Source organism: Platichthys flesus, chromosome 2 (assembly GCF_949316205.1).
Source record: "Platichthys flesus chromosome 2, fPlaFle2.1, whole genome shotgun sequence".
In the NCBI taxonomy this organism is placed as follows: Eukaryota; Metazoa; Chordata; class Actinopteri; order Pleuronectiformes; family Pleuronectidae; genus Platichthys; species Platichthys flesus.
In genome coordinates, this window is record NC_084946.1 from 27,031,760 (window position 1) to 27,049,672 (window position 17,913).

At 40.3% G+C, this 17,913-nt stretch overlaps 1 protein-coding gene and 2 long non-coding RNA genes across 6 annotated transcripts; 1 reads left to right on the forward strand and 2 right to left on the reverse strand.

Annotated features, from left to right (window-relative positions):
* Positions 1 to 1,785: 1,785 nt before the first annotated feature.
* LOC133974219 (uncharacterized) lies at positions 1,786 to 3,046 on the reverse strand. Its single transcript, XR_009924652.1, has 4 exons — positions 2,782 to 3,046; positions 2,461 to 2,684; positions 2,259 to 2,369; positions 1,786 to 1,931 (listed from the first exon to the last, which is right to left on the reverse strand). It is a non-coding gene; the product is annotated as an uncharacterized LOC133974219 (long non-coding RNA).
* An 832-nt stretch (positions 3,047 to 3,878) lies between these two features.
* LOC133974230 (uncharacterized) lies at positions 3,879 to 6,197 on the reverse strand. Its single transcript, XR_009924653.1, has 3 exons — positions 5,888 to 6,197; positions 4,776 to 4,805; positions 3,879 to 3,921 (listed from the first exon to the last, which is right to left on the reverse strand). It is a non-coding gene; the product is annotated as an uncharacterized LOC133974230 (long non-coding RNA).
* Positions 6,198 to 9,336: 3,139 nt separating this feature from the next.
* Positions 9,337 to 16,064, forward strand: tomm34 (translocase of outer mitochondrial membrane 34). Of its 4 annotated transcripts, none has more exons than XM_062409268.1 (8): positions 9,337 to 9,606; positions 11,130 to 11,276; positions 11,393 to 11,492; positions 11,743 to 11,895; positions 12,216 to 12,388; positions 12,686 to 12,833; positions 13,454 to 13,580; positions 14,238 to 16,064. In XM_062409268.1, exons 2-8 carry the CDS (start codon positions 11,144 to 11,146, stop codon positions 14,334 to 14,336), a joined length of 933 nt encoding a protein of 310 aa, XP_062265252.1. In that variant the 5' UTR covers positions 9,337 to 9,606; positions 11,130 to 11,143; the 3' UTR covers positions 14,337 to 16,064. The 4 variants fall into 4 exon arrangements, with proteins under 4 accessions (XP_062265252.1, XP_062265260.1, XP_062265269.1 ...); XM_062409276.1 differs by lacking the exon at positions 9,337 to 9,606 and adding an exon at positions 9,615 to 9,783; XM_062409285.1 differs by lacking the exon at positions 9,337 to 9,606 and adding an exon at positions 10,116 to 10,292.
* The last annotated feature ends 1,849 nt before the right edge of the window (positions 16,065 to 17,913 follow it).

The following is a 17,913-nucleotide window of genomic DNA, read 5'->3' on the forward strand; positions in this document are numbered from 1 at the left end:
TGCAGTGATAGAACTATTCCTGTAACGTAAATAAGAAGATATTTTCTCATCAGTGGAACAAAATCTGCAGTGTATTCATCTTAAATAAATAAAATGATAAAAACAAAACCCTGAGTCAATCTGACAGGAACACAGATGTAAGATTTATGCAGAATCCTTCTCACTGGGACTTTCCGCGCCTCAAGTCATAGATCTTGTAGACGACCAGCAGCAGAGCTCCAGACGTGAGGAGGATGTAGAAGACGTGAAAACATATTCCAACTCTGTCATCTGTAAAATGAGATTAACAAAGAACAACATTAACATAATGCATAGAATTAGATGTGTAAAAAAAATTGATTGAAATGGAACATACATTCAGTAGAAATTTGCTTTGTGATGGGGTTGCTCTCAAACAGACGGTTGGCAGCAGTCACCTTGAAAGATGGAGAATCTTTCTGTCACTTATTAAAGCATTAGAAGAAAATTCAGGAATAAAAAAGTTACTGTAAATAGAAGGAGACTCAAACCTTCACTGTGTAGCTCGTAGAGTACTTCAGGTTCTTGAATTCATATTCACATTTTGTCAAATTTTTCTGCACAATGCTACTGCCATCAACAAGTTGTGTTTTGAATTTTCCCATAGGTCCATTGAAGGATTTTCCAGGACGGCATATCACAATGATCGTATTATGGTCTTTGACCTCCAGTTTCAGATCATGTACATCCTCTGGTACTGTAAGAAATTCAAGAAAAAACGTTTACAACACTGTATGCGTCCTCCAAAAAAAGTGATATTCAACACTTAATAGTATAATGAAGTGAAATAGGGGAATTATATTTATTTTGGTGCAGATCCAAATAAGAATCCAGATCTAGTGAATTTAAATGTGGTTTCCTAAGAAGTCTGTTGGTCAGGAATTAGTTCGACTGAGTGCCGTTCTAGTTGTGCTACAAAAAGTTCAACTGGTTTCATTCTGTTTGTCACTGACCTCCAATCGGAGTTTTCTGTTGAACAGAAACACGGGTCCCGACTTCCCGTCCGTTGTAGGTGGGTTGGACCCAGCAGGTGTAGTCCCTGTATGGCCTCAGATCAGTAATGTTGCAGGTTCCTCCTGAAGGCTGTTTGAAACCTAGGAGACCTTTTCAGAAGATGTTAGTTTATGTTTTAGATAACAGATACAAAATTATAGCAACATGAAACAGCACTTTGGTTTCTGCTTTTTTGGGGGGGGGTCAAGTTTCCCATTAAGTAAAAACATTTTCCACTTATCATTTCATACCATCTATGCAACCCTGCAAGCTTAAACCATTTCAGTCAGGCAACTCAGGGTTGAAATGTTTTTCACATTGGCAGAATGTAAATGTTAGCTTGGAGCAATGTAAATGATCGAAATTTCCACATTACATTTCTATACTTCAACGAATGAGTGAAACCATCTCCAGCCTCTTCAGAAGTGAAGAAAGGAAACAAGGAAGAATAAAAGCATGAGGGAAGTAATCTATTTCACTTACCCTGTCCACGTTGGTATGAATATCGGTATCCACAGCTGCAGCGGTATGAAAGCTTTGGAAGATCCTGAATCACGTCTTTACATCTGTTACTGGTCGTGGTCCAAGTCAGCTGAGAGGATGTGTTGGTGGTGCTTGTAATTGTGAAGTTTATTTCGAGATCTGCTGGGACAAGTGAGACATGTGGACCACAGACCTGAGAACTGACATCTCAGTCATTCCCTCCTCAGTGTCTGAGGACAAAAGCTGTCGTCCAGTAAACGTCTACATATCACAGTCGATCCGGACGTGGACTTCAGTTGTGTTGAATACGTTGACATTGTTCTTGTCCTTGATGAGACCGATACACTCGTAGTCCGTGAACGGCTCCAGCTCAGATAGATTCTTAGTCTCATTGAATCTGTGAATCTCTGGGTAGTAGCCTCGACGAGGATAGAAAACTTTAAGACACATTGATTAGGTTATTAATCTTATTATTATACTATCATATAATAATTATATTGGGATAAATTCCATATTCATTCATGTAAATTCACTTGTAGGAAACCACTGTTTGATGTGTTCATAAAGGAGTTCAGACAATACATCATATTTATTTTTACACTCTTTTTTTTAGCATTGATGTTTTTGTGAGTAATTAAGAATCTTAGAAAAATGCAGGTCACTTCAGTTTAAAGGAAAACTGGACAGTAGTAAATTAATATCATCACCTCTTTCAATGTAAATCTATGTATAATGTTGCAGTCACACAAAGACCTTCCACTTACCATGACAGGTGTAATTAATGGAGAGGTTGCAGTGTGGAGGTAATTCTGCTTTAAATTCTACAGGAAATTGGGTTGGAGCAGTTTGATTTATATTTTTGACATCTAAAAAATCTGTGGAAAAAGAAGAGCAGACATAAAACATGAGGAAATAAGTTCTAAAGGACATGCATTTCAAAATAACAGTACAAACTGTTACGCATACCGTGGGTGATGCCTCTGTTGAACTGAAAGGAAGTGTTGGTGCAGGAGGTGAAGGTGAAGTCATATTAGAGCAAATGTCATCAAAACCAGGTTTGAAACAGACAGTGTTGTTGCCACATTGCAGATCTGGGATCATATCTGGAGTTGTTTGTAAAGAGCTGATGTCCCATCCAGATTGGTAACACACAGTAAAGTAGCAGTTGGCATCTTCAATGTCATCTTCACCTGAAATACACAAGGGATTAACAAATATCTGCTTGTTTGACAGTACTATCTTTTAATTTGAAACATTAATTTAACCAACATAAATTTTTTGACTCACTTATTGGATCTGTCATGGAATCATTTACAGTCATGCGTTCGCAGGGTGTTGGTCGGTCTTTATCGTCAAGTGTCACATTAAGCTCATATTTAGTGCAGGGCTTCAGCTGTTTGATTTCATGGGATGAACTTCGATTGGAATGAGGAGCTGAGGATCTTGCTTCAGTCTGTGGTTTCCCTTCTTCATGAATCATTATGGAGTTATTAACAGGGTTAACTGCCGAGCTTGTGATGTTAATCTGGAGGCCAAACTTGATGGGTTTTACAGTGTAATTACCTGCAGACAAAATCAACAGAATTGAAATAAAACACAGACACCAGATAATAACAATATGATCACCTCTACCGAGGAGGTTACATTTGACTTTTTATTATTAGTATTTTTGATAAATTATGAATCACTGTTTTCTAGAAATTCACTTCAAAGTGCTTTGCATACAATATAGATTAAAAAAAAATATGAACATTAAACATGAATTTGTGAATTATTTTAATAGCTCAGTTTTGTATGCGAGATGTATGCTTATAAATGATAGTGGCATGGCCATCCTGTACTTTGCACCTTGCAATGTTTAAATTAAAAACAGGAATATATGAACCTTTGTAGTATTTGAATAGCTTAGTATTGAATGCACAATAACAGGGTAGCTATGTTAATATATGGCACTAGGCCCAGTTTAATATAAAACACAATTTTATACAATATATATAGTAGGGGGTCCCTGCTCCATCTCTCCCCAGTTTGGGGGTCCTTGGCCTGAAAAACGTTGAAGACTCCTGTTGTAGAGAATATAGGATTTTATGAACTGATACTCACACTCTAGCGGGGGGGCTGCAGTACGACGCATTTCAAGGAGAAAGAGGAAAACAAAACATCACTACATGATCAATCAACATCTGTGAAATAATCAGTTGTCACTATGACAAAATGTCTTCAATCTCTGAGTCACTTGGAACAGATACTACTCACAGTAACAAGTGCTGCTGTCACTGTTCGCTGTCTGGACTCACATTAATACACAATCTCATCACACCCTCATGTGTTAGAAGAGAAAATTCCAACCTGGGGTGGTGTGATCCATTGTGGTGTTGAGCCAGGTGACTTCAGGTGAGGTCAGGGGCGGAGGGGTGGGAGCAGTGGCTGCAGGAAGGAGAGCATGATGGAGGTCACCTTCACTTGACTGCCAACAGTCTTACCTGATATTATGCTTAACTATGGTGGCTGAGATGTGTCACACAAGCGTTTGAAAGAATAACACAAACCTGCTGAAAGTGTTGCTGCTTTAATATTAGAGTCTTGTCTATTTGAGATGTGATGGTACAGGTGTGTTCTTCCTGTTTGGATGCTCCAAGCGCCTGATGTCTAACACCTCAAACAGCCAAGACTCGACCACTGTGACTTGACCACTTTCAGTCACTACTCATTTCATTGTCAACAATTATTTGTGTTGTCGCTTCTTTATTTGTGTTGTGGCTTCTTTATTTGTGCTGTGGCTTCCACATACTTGTTTTGGCTTCTACATTCATGTTGTGGCTTCTATATTCATGTGGTGGCATCTATATTCGTGTTGTGGCTTACTTGGTGTGTGCAATTAAATTCTGTTAACAGAATACATAAATAAAACGTTTCTTGATTTCTGGGATTTCTCACTCACCTGTTGTATAGGGCCTGTAACCTAGAGTCACAATCATAACAGCGGATTTTTTTTGTCTTTTTTACAAACGACTGCTCGTTTTATCCAAACAGTGACTTGACCACTTTCAGTCACTGCTCATTTCATTGTCAACTATTGTTGTAGCTTCTTCATTTGTGATGTGGCTTCTACATAAATGTTGTAGCTTCTATATTCATGTTATGGCTTCTATATTTGTGTTGTGGCTTCTACATCTGTGTTGTGGCTTCTACATATTAATGTGGTGGCATCTTTATTCGTGTTGTGGCTAACTTGAATACATAAATAAAACGTTTCTTGATTTCTGGGATTTCTCACTCACCTGTTGTATAGGGCCTGTAACCTTGAATCACTGGAGAGAAAAATTGTGTTAATCTTTGCATTGCAATTTTTTTTATTTGTCATAATAGTGCAGCTGAATGTAGTGGACAATATTTCAGATCAGTGTTTTTTTGAAGAAATCTTAATTAATCAAAGCATCTTCGTCCAAAAAGTAAAGTTGGTGAAGTGATCAAGCTGTGGATTCCTCTGTGTCATTGTCCTGGTATAAAAAGAAATGCTCTGCCGTTTAAACATTTTATTTTGATTTGTTCTGTATTGATACGTTTTTTTCATGTATTTTTTTGTTTTATTTGGATTATGGTTTAATCACAAACACAACCACAATCTGCTCTAATCGTGCAGAGTGTTTAACATCTCTGATCGCCCTTCTTTATTCTGAACGCCGCACTTCCCCTTTTAATTTATCTTTCCTCTTCAAGCATTCCGAAGTAATTTACGCATGCACACGAACGCACAACTGAAACGCACACACACACACACACACACACACACACACACACACACACACACACACACACAGTCACTGGGGTTGAAGTGAAGAGCTTGCAAAGACACCCCCCAAAAGAAACTCATGTCATATCTGTCACACAACCCCCCCAACCAAACATTCAAACCACCAAACACACACACACAAACACACACACACATGCACACACACACACAAACATGCACACACACACACATACACGCACACACACAAACACGCGCACTTGTTCTGTTTCGTGTTCTTGGGTTTGGAAAGTTGAAGAAAGGTGAAGTTGCAGGTAGAAGACCTGCAACTTCACCTTTCTCCTCAGTTGTCTTTCAGTTAGAGTGCTGACGTTTCAAATAGAGAAGAAGCTGCTCGACTGACAGGTTCATGTCTGCGTCTCAGGCACAGAGTGTTTTCCAACATGCCTCCTGAAGACGAGGACACTCTCAACAACCGAACTTTAAAAACAGTCAACATAGGAGTTAAGAACATAAGACCTCATCGTGTTCAGTTCATTAGCTTGTTCTACGTCATTTACAGATTTTTCCCCCTAGATTTTAATACTTTCTTGACATGTGCCAGGACTAAACGTTACTATTACATTACAGACGATAACTTACATTTGTCCAAACCAATGATTCCAGCCCAGAGCAGCAGGATCGTGACACCACGGAGACCTGCCATATCCAGGAGTTAGGGTGTGTTCCTGCCACGACCAAACAGCACAGTCCTAGAGGGGACCGACCGGCAGATCTCAAGACGCCTGATCGAAGCTTAATTCTAATTCTCAACACCACTCTAAGAGAAAAGTAAGTTCTCAACAAATGTTTTCTGTCTCATCAGTTGCCGCTTCTTCCTCTCCTTCTTCGTCTTGTTCCCCAAACCCTGAACCTCGCTTCTGGTTTCAAGTCGAGCGAGTGCAAGTCACATCGAAAAGAGGCTGCCTTCACCTTAACGCCCATTGACAGGAAGCTTCATTTTAGGCTACGCAGCCAAAAACAGGAAGTCTCATGTCGGATCTTCACTTGCTGTGAAAGTGTGTGAAAGTGTGAAACTCTTCAGAATAATAATAAGAAAAGAGAGAAGTTTAGCATAATACAAGGGTTATTTTAGCTGTATTACACTTTTGGAAACATGGTTAGTAGCTGAAGTTTAACCGCAGTTATAGAGTCGACCGACGAGTCTACGAAACAAATACGAGAACCAAGAGATCAATTCACATCAATTATTTCTGTGGAAATAAGACTCAACCCATTATAGGAACAGATAATGTTTCCAACAATGACCTCACATTTTTAAGACGATGGTCTAAAATACGGATTTCCTCCTAAGACACTGAAACATATGGTATTTGGTTATTTCCACTTCTGAGAGTATACTGTAGATTCTTGTAATCAGGAAGTGGCTCTAAAGGCCGGCGCATGGTTCTGCAACTCCTGCTGTGGCTTTTCACGCAGTTGTGTCGACGGTTTTAATTTATGGTTCCCCAAGGCTTGCGCGTGTTGCAAAGCAATTCACATCCAGGACACTAGGTGGAGTAACGTTTTTTGTCGAAGACGACCTTAGAGACGCCTTCTTTGTGTGTGGCAGTCGTCGTCGACTGTTTATTTAAATCACCACTGCTGCTCCTCAGAGCCTTTTTACTGGAGGACAAATTTGTCCCTGATCTTCCTCCACAGCTTCGTACACTCGTCGACCTGCAAACCGACGTTAGCCAAGTTCTTCTTCCAGGAATTACAGGCCATCTGCACGTCCTTGTATTCCGTCAATGACGGGTTATACAAGTGGTCATACTTTCAGATCTCTTCTGACAAACGCTCTTCTATTTGGTCCATATTCGTTCTTCTAGACCTTTCCTGGTGTTATGGGGCATGAAACCGGAAATGTGACTCCAGAAAGGATGTAGTTAGCGGACCAATCACAGCCTTGTGGGCTGCATGAGGCTTGCGTAGCTTTGTCGTATAGTTACAAAAATGAACGCAAGAAGGGGTACGCAGGCATGCAGAGGGCTCTTGGGCTTGCGTGTCCCTTGCGTGTCTCTGAAAACGCAGAAGCATGTGCCGGCTTTTAGGCAAGCAGAATCATGTTCATGAAATTTACACAAGGCTCTTATTGCTCTTTTACCTCCATGTTGCTTATTGTGTGTGTCCAAATAAAGAAACCCTGTAGAGCCAAATCTGACCTAAGTGTAAATACTGGTACAGTATAAAGTATTTACAGATCAGACAACTTTATGGTTTTGTTCACATAAAGTTTCTGACGCTTTTGTCCAAAGCGACTTACATTTTTAGAACACTCAGCATTTTATGAGGGGCCTTTTAGGGGTTCAGTATCTTGCCAAGGACGCTTAGGCATGCAGCTGGGACAGAGTGGGATTTGAACCATCAACCTTTTGTTGCAGAACAGCCGCTCTATCCCCTAGGCCACGCTCTCCTCACCGGCGTTCTGTTTCCAAAGAGTTCATTCTTAACATCTATAATGTGATTTATTAAAACATTAAATTTCAGTTATTTTCCACAGAGCCATGTGTCGACTAAATCCAAAATACAATCATCAGCCACAACGTGGAAACTGTAGTGTTAGTATCATGGTCTGTTATCAGTTTAATTTGCACGTATCTAGTGTTAACAGATTGTTAAACTCATAACTTAAGGAGGGGAGATTAAACAAACCAACAAACTTTTAAACAAACACACACATATGGATGGGGAATAGCTTCCTCATTGGAGGTAAAAAGCAAAGAATATATAAACTTCAGCGTCCACGGAAAAATAGTGTTGAGTGTTCTGGGTTCAGTCTGAGCAGGAAAGTGATGTGAACAAAAAGGTGTCAATAGCAAACAGATCATTTGTTGCTCTGGATCACTGGGCCATTTTAAAGTGTCTCAGTCCTTTCATTAATATTATTTATGTATTTTTTACAATGGAGAATTAGGGCCCATATGAAGAAAAACAAAAGACTCTGGTCTTAATCACATTATGACATGACAGTGCTGAAAGTGTCCTAAATGTCCATGTGTGTTTCTCGCGGCTGTGTGACAAACTAACCACAAACAGAAAAAGAGAGAATGCGTGGCCGGACAAGTGACGCAGCCACTGGAAACTATAACCACGATATCTATTAACAAAACGATATATTTACTTCAGAAGAAAAAAGGTGAATATTGATATTAATTGGAACTGCAGCTCTGTTATTAAGCAATGTTACAAAAGAAATAGACAAAAGTTACAGTACCTCAAAGTAAAAATTTGGAAATTGCCAAAATGGCCACTTAATGCAAAATAGCAGGCTTCCTGTTGCGTTTCTCAAATTGCAGCTATAGACTTTTTTGTTTGTCTGGTCATGATACACATGTGTATCGATTTTCCGTGAAGATCGGTCAATGTGAACACGTACCGGGGGTCTCTAGGGGCACAGTGAGCCATTTTGCCACGCCCATTGAAAATTCCTTCAGAATACATACATTTTTCACCACTTTAAAATTTTCTACAAATTTTGGTAGGAATTTGAGCATGTTTAAGCCCTCAAAAAGTCAATTAATTTGCCTGAAAAAAAGAATCCTTAGAAAATTCAATAGGGCCCCACCCTGTCTCACTCTGTTCGGTGCTCGGGCCCTAACTAATGTAGAAGTAGAAGAAGAAGAATTAGATTAAAGAAGTAGAGGTGAAGTAGAATAAACTAATGTAGAAATGGAAGACGGAGAATTAGACTAAAGAAGAATAAGAAGTTAATTAAACTTAAGAAAAAGTAAATTAGACAGAAGATGAAGACGCAAATTGGATTAAAGAATAATAATGAGAAGTTAAATTATACGACAGGAAGAAGTAAATTAGACTAAATAATTATTATAATAATAGTTAATTCTAACTCAGATGAATAATCAGTCATAATAACAGTAAATTGTTGTAAAGAAGAAGAAGTAGACCCTCCTCATCCCCCTACTTCTCTCCTCATCCCTCTTCCTTCTCCTTCTCTCCTTCACCCCTCATCCCTCCTCCTTCTCTTCTCCTTCTCTCCTTCTCTCCTTCACCCCTCATCCCTCCTCCTTCTCTTCTCCTTCTCGCCTTCATCCCTCACCCCTCATCCCTCCTCCTTCTCTCCGGATCAAGTCCCGGATCCTCCGCAGCTTGTCTCCACTTCGAGCCTACATACAGGCTCAGCTAACCGGCGCGGATCCGAGCGAGCACCCGGAGTAATGTGAGCGAACCCCCGCAGCTTCAGCCACCGACAGTCGCTTGAACGTCCCTACAGCTGCGAGGAAGAGGAGGGGGAAGAGGAGGAGTTCGTCTACCGGGTCGTCACCCGTCGTTACCCGCTCACAAGACCGACTCGGCTGCCGGTAAGGAAGTGAAGCTCCGACCCTTTAGCACCGCTAGCATTGGAAGTGTGGTTAGCCTGCTAAGCTAGCCGCTAGCTCCAGAACACCGTCACTCGGCTAGCGAGCTAACTCGGCTAGTAGCCGACAATAGAGCCGCGTGTACTGGCGTGGGAAACGAAACGCAAGTCGGTGATAACGGTCAGTTGCGTCTGTATTTAACATATAATCCTGATAAACTGTCGATAGCATCATCGGTGAAAGGGGTTAGAGTTAGCAGCTAGGCTAGCAGGCTACAACTCGTGAAGCTAACTACATGTTTCCTAATGGAGTCCATGTTAGCTTCCACCTCCATCACACTTTTCAGGTTATCGTGACCTGTGAGAAGCAGCTGCACCGTTTCTGATTATTATTCAATCATCAGTTATCATTATTATCCATTAATTGATCAACTCGGGGACAAAGTGACTGAGGGTTTCTCTGTTCTCTGCTAAATCCAGATATGACGACTTGACTTTGTTGCTTTCCTTCGTCACTGCTGAATCTAGAACTGTTTTAATGTTCAGTTCCAGAGAAAAGATGTGAATCAATATATTGTTTGAATGTTTGTTCATCGTCAGATTCTCTCTCGTTCACTACGTATCACCCAGCTGCAGTTACTGACTGATATGATCCACATCTCATTCTAATATAACTGAGTTCTTATACAGGTAATATTACACAATACAGCTCTAATTCTGTAAATTCAATTAACAAATAGAAACAAGATCACATCCAATCACATTTCATTATTTTACTCTTTCTATGTAGAACCTACGAGTTAGTTTCAGTCACGTGTGAAGCAAAACATATTAATGTTAAAAGCCAACAAACACATTTGATATATTTTCTTTTATTGGTTAAACATTTCCCCTCTTATAGGTTCAAACTCTTGGTTTTGTCTTTGCTGGTTTGTGTCCTTTCTTTCTTTCTTTCTTTCTGCTCTTTGTTCTTATTTGTGTGGAATAATGCAAAGATATAAGGTTGTAATGCAACTTAGACCCATTTCTTTCTACTGCCACACAACACATGGTCAAATACCCTGACCGAACAGGTTCAGGAAGGAGTAACAACAAAATCTAATAATAATCTGACAGTCACTCCATCTTAAAGCATGAGCTCAGTGAGGTCTCACTTTAAATCCAACGTAAAAATAGGTTGAAATACATAATTTATTAATCCACAAGAATGATTTCATCGTCGCAGGGAGTTCCACATAGTGAAGGCAGGTTATGCAGATTTTAAATGTTTTGTCCTGTGAAAGCAACAATTAGAACTAGTTTGCTCCGATGCAGATATGATGGTCGTGATTAACTAATGATGCTGAGTCAATGTTCACATTTCGAGCAGAGATGTATGTTAGTGTGAAGGGGAAACACACCACCTAGTGAAGTTTAAACCACATCACAGCGAGGTTTGCATCATTCTGCACTTTATATATATATTTCCTCAGGTAAATGTTAACAAGTTATTTCCTTGATCCCTTTTTATAATCTCCTCTACAACAGCTCAAAAGGAAGAGATGCCTCAGAAACAGAAATCCCGACGCTCCTGGTTGGAGTTGAAACAAGCTGGAAACGAGCGCTTCAAGACGGGTCAGTATGGAGAGGCCAGCGGGCTGTACAGCGAGGCCATCAGGGAGCTGGAGAAGGCCAGTGAGTATTCAGCCGTTACCTGAGGACTGTGTGAAATCACGAGTATAAACACAACTGGGTTTGTTCATGAGGACTTTGGTTCCTCTTTGATTTTAAATGTCCTTTTTTTCCTTAAGGTGAAAAGAAGCCGGAGGATTTGGCCATTTTGTACTCGAACCGTGCAGCCAGCTACTTGAAGGAAGGGAACTGTGCAGAGTGTGTGAAGGACTGCAACATGTGAGTGCTTTGGTTTCCATCACTTCACATCATGTTTGTTTGGAGTCTACTGTTTTTAACTTTCAGGGTCTTTTTGAATCTGGGATTCGTTTTCTTATGAAGCTCAGATTTCCATGAGAAGAATCATCACTATCACTATGTTACAGTTTGAATGATTTGCCCCCCCGAACAGCACTGATCACCGCCTGGCATTCGGCCTGCCCTGGGTCATCTGATCAAATGTCTAACTTGTACTGTGTATGTGTGTCAGGTCTCTGGAGCTGCAGCCGTTTAACGTGAAGTCTCTGCTTCGCCGTGCGGCTGCGTCTGAGGCGCAGGAGCGATACCGGCTGGCGTACGTGGACTACAAGACGGCTCTGCAGATCGACTGCAACATCGCAGCCGCTCACGAGGGAACCAACAGGTACCTGGTCTGCGCTAGTGCCGCCATGTTCGTTACAAGTGGCTGGCAAAAGAAACACAACCCTGAGTGTTCATTACATCTGTCTACACAAGAAATACACAGCCGATTTCCATGAAACTCGGTGGGGGCATGAGCAGATCTGGACAAAATTGCGTAATTCTGCTGACAAACAAAACAAAACCTCTTTGATGGAGGACAATTCAATGTTCTTGACAGATTCTTCCTGGTGATGAACGCACACAGGATGTTGGGTCAAACAGAAAGGTGTTTCAGTTGAGAAGCTCTTCACACGGTGTTCACTGTGTGCCTTGTCTCCACAGGATGTCGAAGGCGCTCACAGAGTCGGACGGTCCCTCATGGAGAGAAAAGCTTCCGCCCATCCCCACGGTTCCTCTGTCCATCAGAGAGAAGCTCAACCAGCACACGACAAACAACATCCTGATACCAACCCAGGCCCAGCAACAGAACGGCAGCAGAGAAGCAAAGAAAAAGGGTGAGCCCATTTAGGTTTCACACTCGGAACTGGATTTGTATCTTATATTTAACTTAAATGATCTTGTTTTCAATAAATTTATGTCGATCATAACATTTTTACGTAAGCCATGTTGTTATGGAACTGCCACGAATAAGAAAACATTCTTCTTCAGCAGTTTCCATACTTAAATCATTCAGTGGCAACAAAAAGTCACGTCGGCACATTTGTCCACAAATTCTTCTGTCAGGGGAAAAGATGTTCTCTCTCTTTGACCTAATTATTCTGATCTTTTCTTTCTATATCTCGTTTCCTCAGCTCCCAGTGAGAAGAATGTGAAGAAAGCCCAGGCCCAGAAAGAAGAAGGAAACGCTCTGGTGAAGAAAGGAGAGTTCAGAAAGGCCATAGAGAAATACAGCCAGAGCATCAAGAACAACCCCACTGAGATCACCACCTACACCAACCGGTGGGTCCAGCTTTACTTCTACCATTTAATGGTGCTTAAGTTTAAATTAAAGAGTTTTCTCACCTGAGTCTGAACCAAGCTTCATGTCTCGGTTCTGTTGCTGCATCTTGTTTGTTTCCCCTCAAGGTCGAATCTTGAATCTGTGTCAGTGCCTCAAGTTTAAAAAGATTTTTTTATGCAGAACATTTCAAAGGAATTCAGCAAAAGTTTTCCTTCTGGCTCTCTCAGAAAGTCTGAACCATCAAACGATGAGTTCACAATGCAAACGCACCAAACTGGTCCCGTTTGATCTGGACCGAGAAAAACTGTTTTGATCGGAATACATTTTTGTCTGAGGAACTTTTCACAGAGCTGCTGCAAAGTCTGAAGGTCAGAACCAGACACAGTGGCTGTGAAAGAGCTTTTAGACAAAACATGAAGTAAAGAAAACTTTTTAAAATAAAGTGGATAAGTGAATATTTAGTTAGTCCAGTACGAGACTTTTTTTTTTTTTTTTAAGATATTAGTAGTATTAGTTGTATTCCTCAGTATGTGTTTGGTTAGAAACTAAGGTCTCTGATGGATTCTGTATTTTCTGTGTTTGTGCATGTTTGTGTGCGTGTGTTTGTGTGCGTGTGCAGGGCGCTGTGTTACCTGTCAGTGAAGCAGTACAGCGACGCTGTCAGAGACTGTGACGACGCTCTGATGATTGACAGCAGCAACATTAAGGCTCTCTACAGGAGAGCTCAGGCTCACAAGGAACTCCAGGTGAGCGCCGCAGTCTTCTTCACTTTCTGATTCTCACACAGAAGCAATCAGACTGTCGGGAGCATCTGTGCGTAGGTGCTGAGGGCGGACGACAGAATCAAATCATTTCCTGCCTGGATAATTACCCATGATTCCCCTGACAGCTTTGCCTCGTCAGTGTTCCTCACAGAGAGCGGTGACGGGCGGTTAGCTCCGCTCTCACAGCTCCACACAGAGCAACCATCCACTGTTCGGTTTGAGATGAGTGAAGAAGAGTTTATAAAGTCAGTAGACGGGTTAGTTAATATCTGCTGTATCAAACTGTTAATCTGGTATTAACCCATTAAAGGACCAGATGGAACACAAGCCTGAATCTTTCCTGTGAAACATCTGTGAGCTTCTGGATGATGTGTTTTCACTTTGAGGACAAATGAGCAAAGACATTATTCACTGAAATTCAAATCTGGGAGAAATCATGGGAAATGTGTTTAGTTGAGGGAACTGAAGCAGAGTTACAGCCGTTTACTCTGATGAAAACAACAAAGACATCAGAGACAATATGTTTACAAACCAGATCTCACTTCCTCGTGGACAGTTTGATGAAGTCTCACTGCCGGCAGCCATCAGGCCCCTGTGAACCTGGTTTCACTTTCTAAACCTGTGTGTGTTTCGCTGCAGGATCCGACGTGTGTGGACGACCTGAACAACCTTCTGCACGTGGATCCAAAGAACGTGGCTGCACTGAAGCTGCTGGAGGAAGTGCAGATGATGAAGTGAGGAAGCATCAGGGCGTGCGGAGGCAGCGGAGAGGACGACGGGTTAAAGGTGTTTTTATAAGAGTCGTACAGCAGCCGAGCCGCGGCGCCACTCAAACGGCAGAACGTGCGTTTCCCAAAAGCTCCTTCACCCTGAACTCGTGTTCACTCTCAAACATAAGTTCGGACTCGAGACGCTTCTGGAAGAAGAGGAGAAGCGACGCGGCCGCGTGCAGCCTCGGGAACGCTTACCAGTTCAAGTTAAAAAAGCAAAAACTATAGACACACACACGATAACTGCAACTATGAAACATGTAAAATGAGGTTCAGTGCTAAAGCTCTGTCGTCACGAAAAAACTTCAGCACTGAAAGTTCATCCTTCTTATTTACAACCTGAGAGAGTATTTCCTCAAGTGCAACAAAACTGACGGCTCATACGTTTATATTCGTGCAGTCACATTATTCAACATCAGTTGTGGGTTCGAGGGAAACTGGGACATAAATTAACTTAATTACTATTGAAAAGTTCAGAAATCAGTCATTTTGATCGACAATCAGGCCAAAACAAAAACCCATTGAAAGTGGATCAGAGTCTTCACAGGTGAGAAGCTGTAACAGAAGAATAGTTCGAGGTTTTTTGCTTTTAAAAATTGATGAAACAGATTTTCAAAACCTGCGTAAATGTATTTACATGAATGTTGCTCCACGAGTTGGATCCTTATTGCTGCTGATTTCTGAGTAGAACCAAATGAGAATAAATTGTTGGAGCCTGACACATTGAACAGTAAAACAAATTACAGCCTTACCAGCAGAAATATGTACGAAGATGTTTTCAAGCTGTTAAGACAAAGAAATTATGTAGATTGTATTTGGCTTAAACTATGAACGTTTTAATAACTTAAAACAAAAAGACAAGATCCACTATTTAGAAGTTGAGTTCAGAAAATGAGAAGAAATGCAAATCCCCCCCCCCCCCACACTGTATTTATTCTGTAATCGACAAACAAAAGCAGAAACTGATTTGTCTGTGAAAAGATGAATCACCTGGAAACTACTGATGAAAACAATCATGTTCAAACATTGGTGTCGATAACGGTTTATTCCATATTTCATTTACAAGCCAGTTTTTTCCACACAAGTTACTTATTTATCCTACATTTGTTTTTTCTGAGGTTTTGATTTCATGTGAGTTTGACATTTTCTCCAAGTTGCGATCGCACTTTGATTTTCACGTAAACAGACTAAAACTGGTAAATACAACATTAAAATGGCCGACGCAGCATCAGTCTTTAGTCGTTTGCTCAGTTTGCACATTGATTTCAAAGCGTCAGTCCAGCCCGTCCTCTAGCGCCACCTGTTGTGCTCTACAGGAAGGTTCTCAACTTCCCTCGGCGGCCTCAATCTGTGTGAACGACTCAAACACGTGTTCAGACGTGTCTTCATCCAATGTACTGTCTGAGTTTTTCTCTGTGTTCTATTGTGAAATATGTGTGGGCTGCTCTGGATCTAGTTTCCTCTGATCTGTTCAAGTATCAAACATCAATTTATGTCTCAGAAACAGAAGGAAAAAAATGGAAGGCCCTGAAGTTTACGAGGAGGAGGAGGAACATATCTGCGTTTGAAAGAGTCGAGACGCTGCGCGGTGATCAAAATGTTCACGTTAGAGATTCTTGGTTTTATCACATTTCTGTTCTTGTAACTTGTTCAACCTGCTTCTGTTTTAACTGCAAATAAAGTGCAAAGATCTGAATTCAGTGTTTCCTCAAGTCTTTAAACATAGAACACGTGAATCATTCCAACAGTCAGCAGCTGCTTAGCTTAGCTCAAAGACTGGAAACCAAGGGGACCAGCTAGCCTTGTTCCGAGTATTATTCCTCATTCTAGTGACTCAATTACTCTTCACTTTATTTTACCTCCAGCTTTTCCTGGTTTAGAGGATTAATGCTCTGTATCCTAGGTAGCATAATAGGTTAAATATAATAAAGCATAACATGTTAATCAGTGAATTAATGAATGAATATAATAATCAACCAGTTGTGATTCCTGAGAGTGACTTAATGAGTTTCATAATAAGCTGGGAAGAGGATTCTTTTAACCTTCACGTCTTTTTTCTTCTGTTTGTTCTTTAGCAGGATTACATAAGAACACCTGCACAGATTATCATGAAACTTAATGAAAGGATGTGTTGTGTGTCAGGTATGAGCCTTTTCAAAGTTTGTGTGGATGCAGGAAGTTATTTTCACTTTTTTTAACATTGTGTCTTCAGACGTTTTACATAATTTACTGACGTCACATCAAGTCAGACACTAAATTAATGAGCATGAGGGCGTGGTCACACACGCCAACGCAAACTGAACACAGGAGGTCAAAGTTCACTGAAGTTCAACTCCACCTAATGACGCACAGTGATTTGCTTCACCACAGGAAGTGAATGTTGTATTTGGGTTAGGGTTAGGATAGTGGGAGAAAGTTTAAAAGGTATAATGTTCATAAGTTTCATTGGTTGAGGAAGTAATCATACATTTTACTTAACTAGAGTAAAAATAGAAAATTTATAAAAATAAAACCAGCAACATCCCTTTTCAACGTAAAAACTTACCTTTAAATATACTTCTAAAAAGTACTTGAGTATCCTCTTCTTTAATGCAATGATCTACTGCATCATTACCTGTGTATTCAGTTTAATATAAGGAGTCTAATGGAGGCGGAGTCTAATGTTACCTGTCCACTCTGATTGGATCAGTCGACCAATTCATGTTCATTATTGAAAACTTGAAAAATATTAAAAAAACATCTGACCATGTTTTATGTTTTAGTGGTTTGTAAAAATTGCAGTGGAGCAGGACGTACAGAAGATATATGTATACAAGTACCTGAAAATACCTATTATGAAGTACAGGTACATGGAGTAAATGTACTTTGTGGTCAGTGGGATGTGGAGCTCTCTGAGCAGATAAACATCACTCACTGAAGTCGTAAAACAAACAGAAGTTGATTCAACTCAGATTTAACAGACGTTTCCATCAGGGTGACTCACATCTCCAGCTTTAGTTTGGATAAATATACCACATTTCCAGAAAATGTATACTGTAATGTCCTATTATAATCCATAAAAAAGTGGTTTCGACAAGTTAACTGTCAGATTTTTTAAGACCATAAGGAATGGGGTTAAAGATTTATAATAGATATGAAGGAATATCAATCCCGGGATTACGAACACTCTCCCATAATTGGAGATTAACTGAAATAATCTGGTAGAATGTCCATTAATCTAAAAAACAAACCCTCTCCCACAGACAAATCGAGTGAACTGAGATTAACTCTGTTTGAAGACGATCAGTCATTTGTTCCATGTTGGTCTGATTTGTAGTTTTATTTCAGCTTGTTAATATCACTGAGAAAGAACTACAATACAGACATTACACACGATGCTCGAAGCAACATTTCTCTTAAAAAAACATTTTAAATATAGGTTTAAATGAACATTTGCACGATAAAGTGTTTAAGACTCAAAATTATAGTATTTACGATCTAGTGAGTAATATTTGAACATATTTTAAGATTTTCAAAGATAAACGTTTGATTATTCAATTTGTAAG

What these genes read in the sequence shown, in the direction of transcription:
- tomm34 (XM_062409268.1), top strand. Translation starts at nt 11,144, where the DNA reads ATGCCTCAGAAACAGAAATCCCGACGCTCCTGGTTGGAGTTGAAACAA. An exon ending in TGTGTGAAGGACTGCAACAT is followed by an intron (nt 11,493 to 11,742) that starts GTGAGTGCTTTG and finishes TATGTGTGTCAG; the next exon opens with GTCTCTGGAGCTGCAGCCGT. An exon ending in ATCACCACCTACACCAACCG is followed by an intron (nt 12,834 to 13,453) that starts GTGGGTCCAGCT and finishes GTGCGTGTGCAG; the next exon opens with GGCGCTGTGTTACCTGTCAG.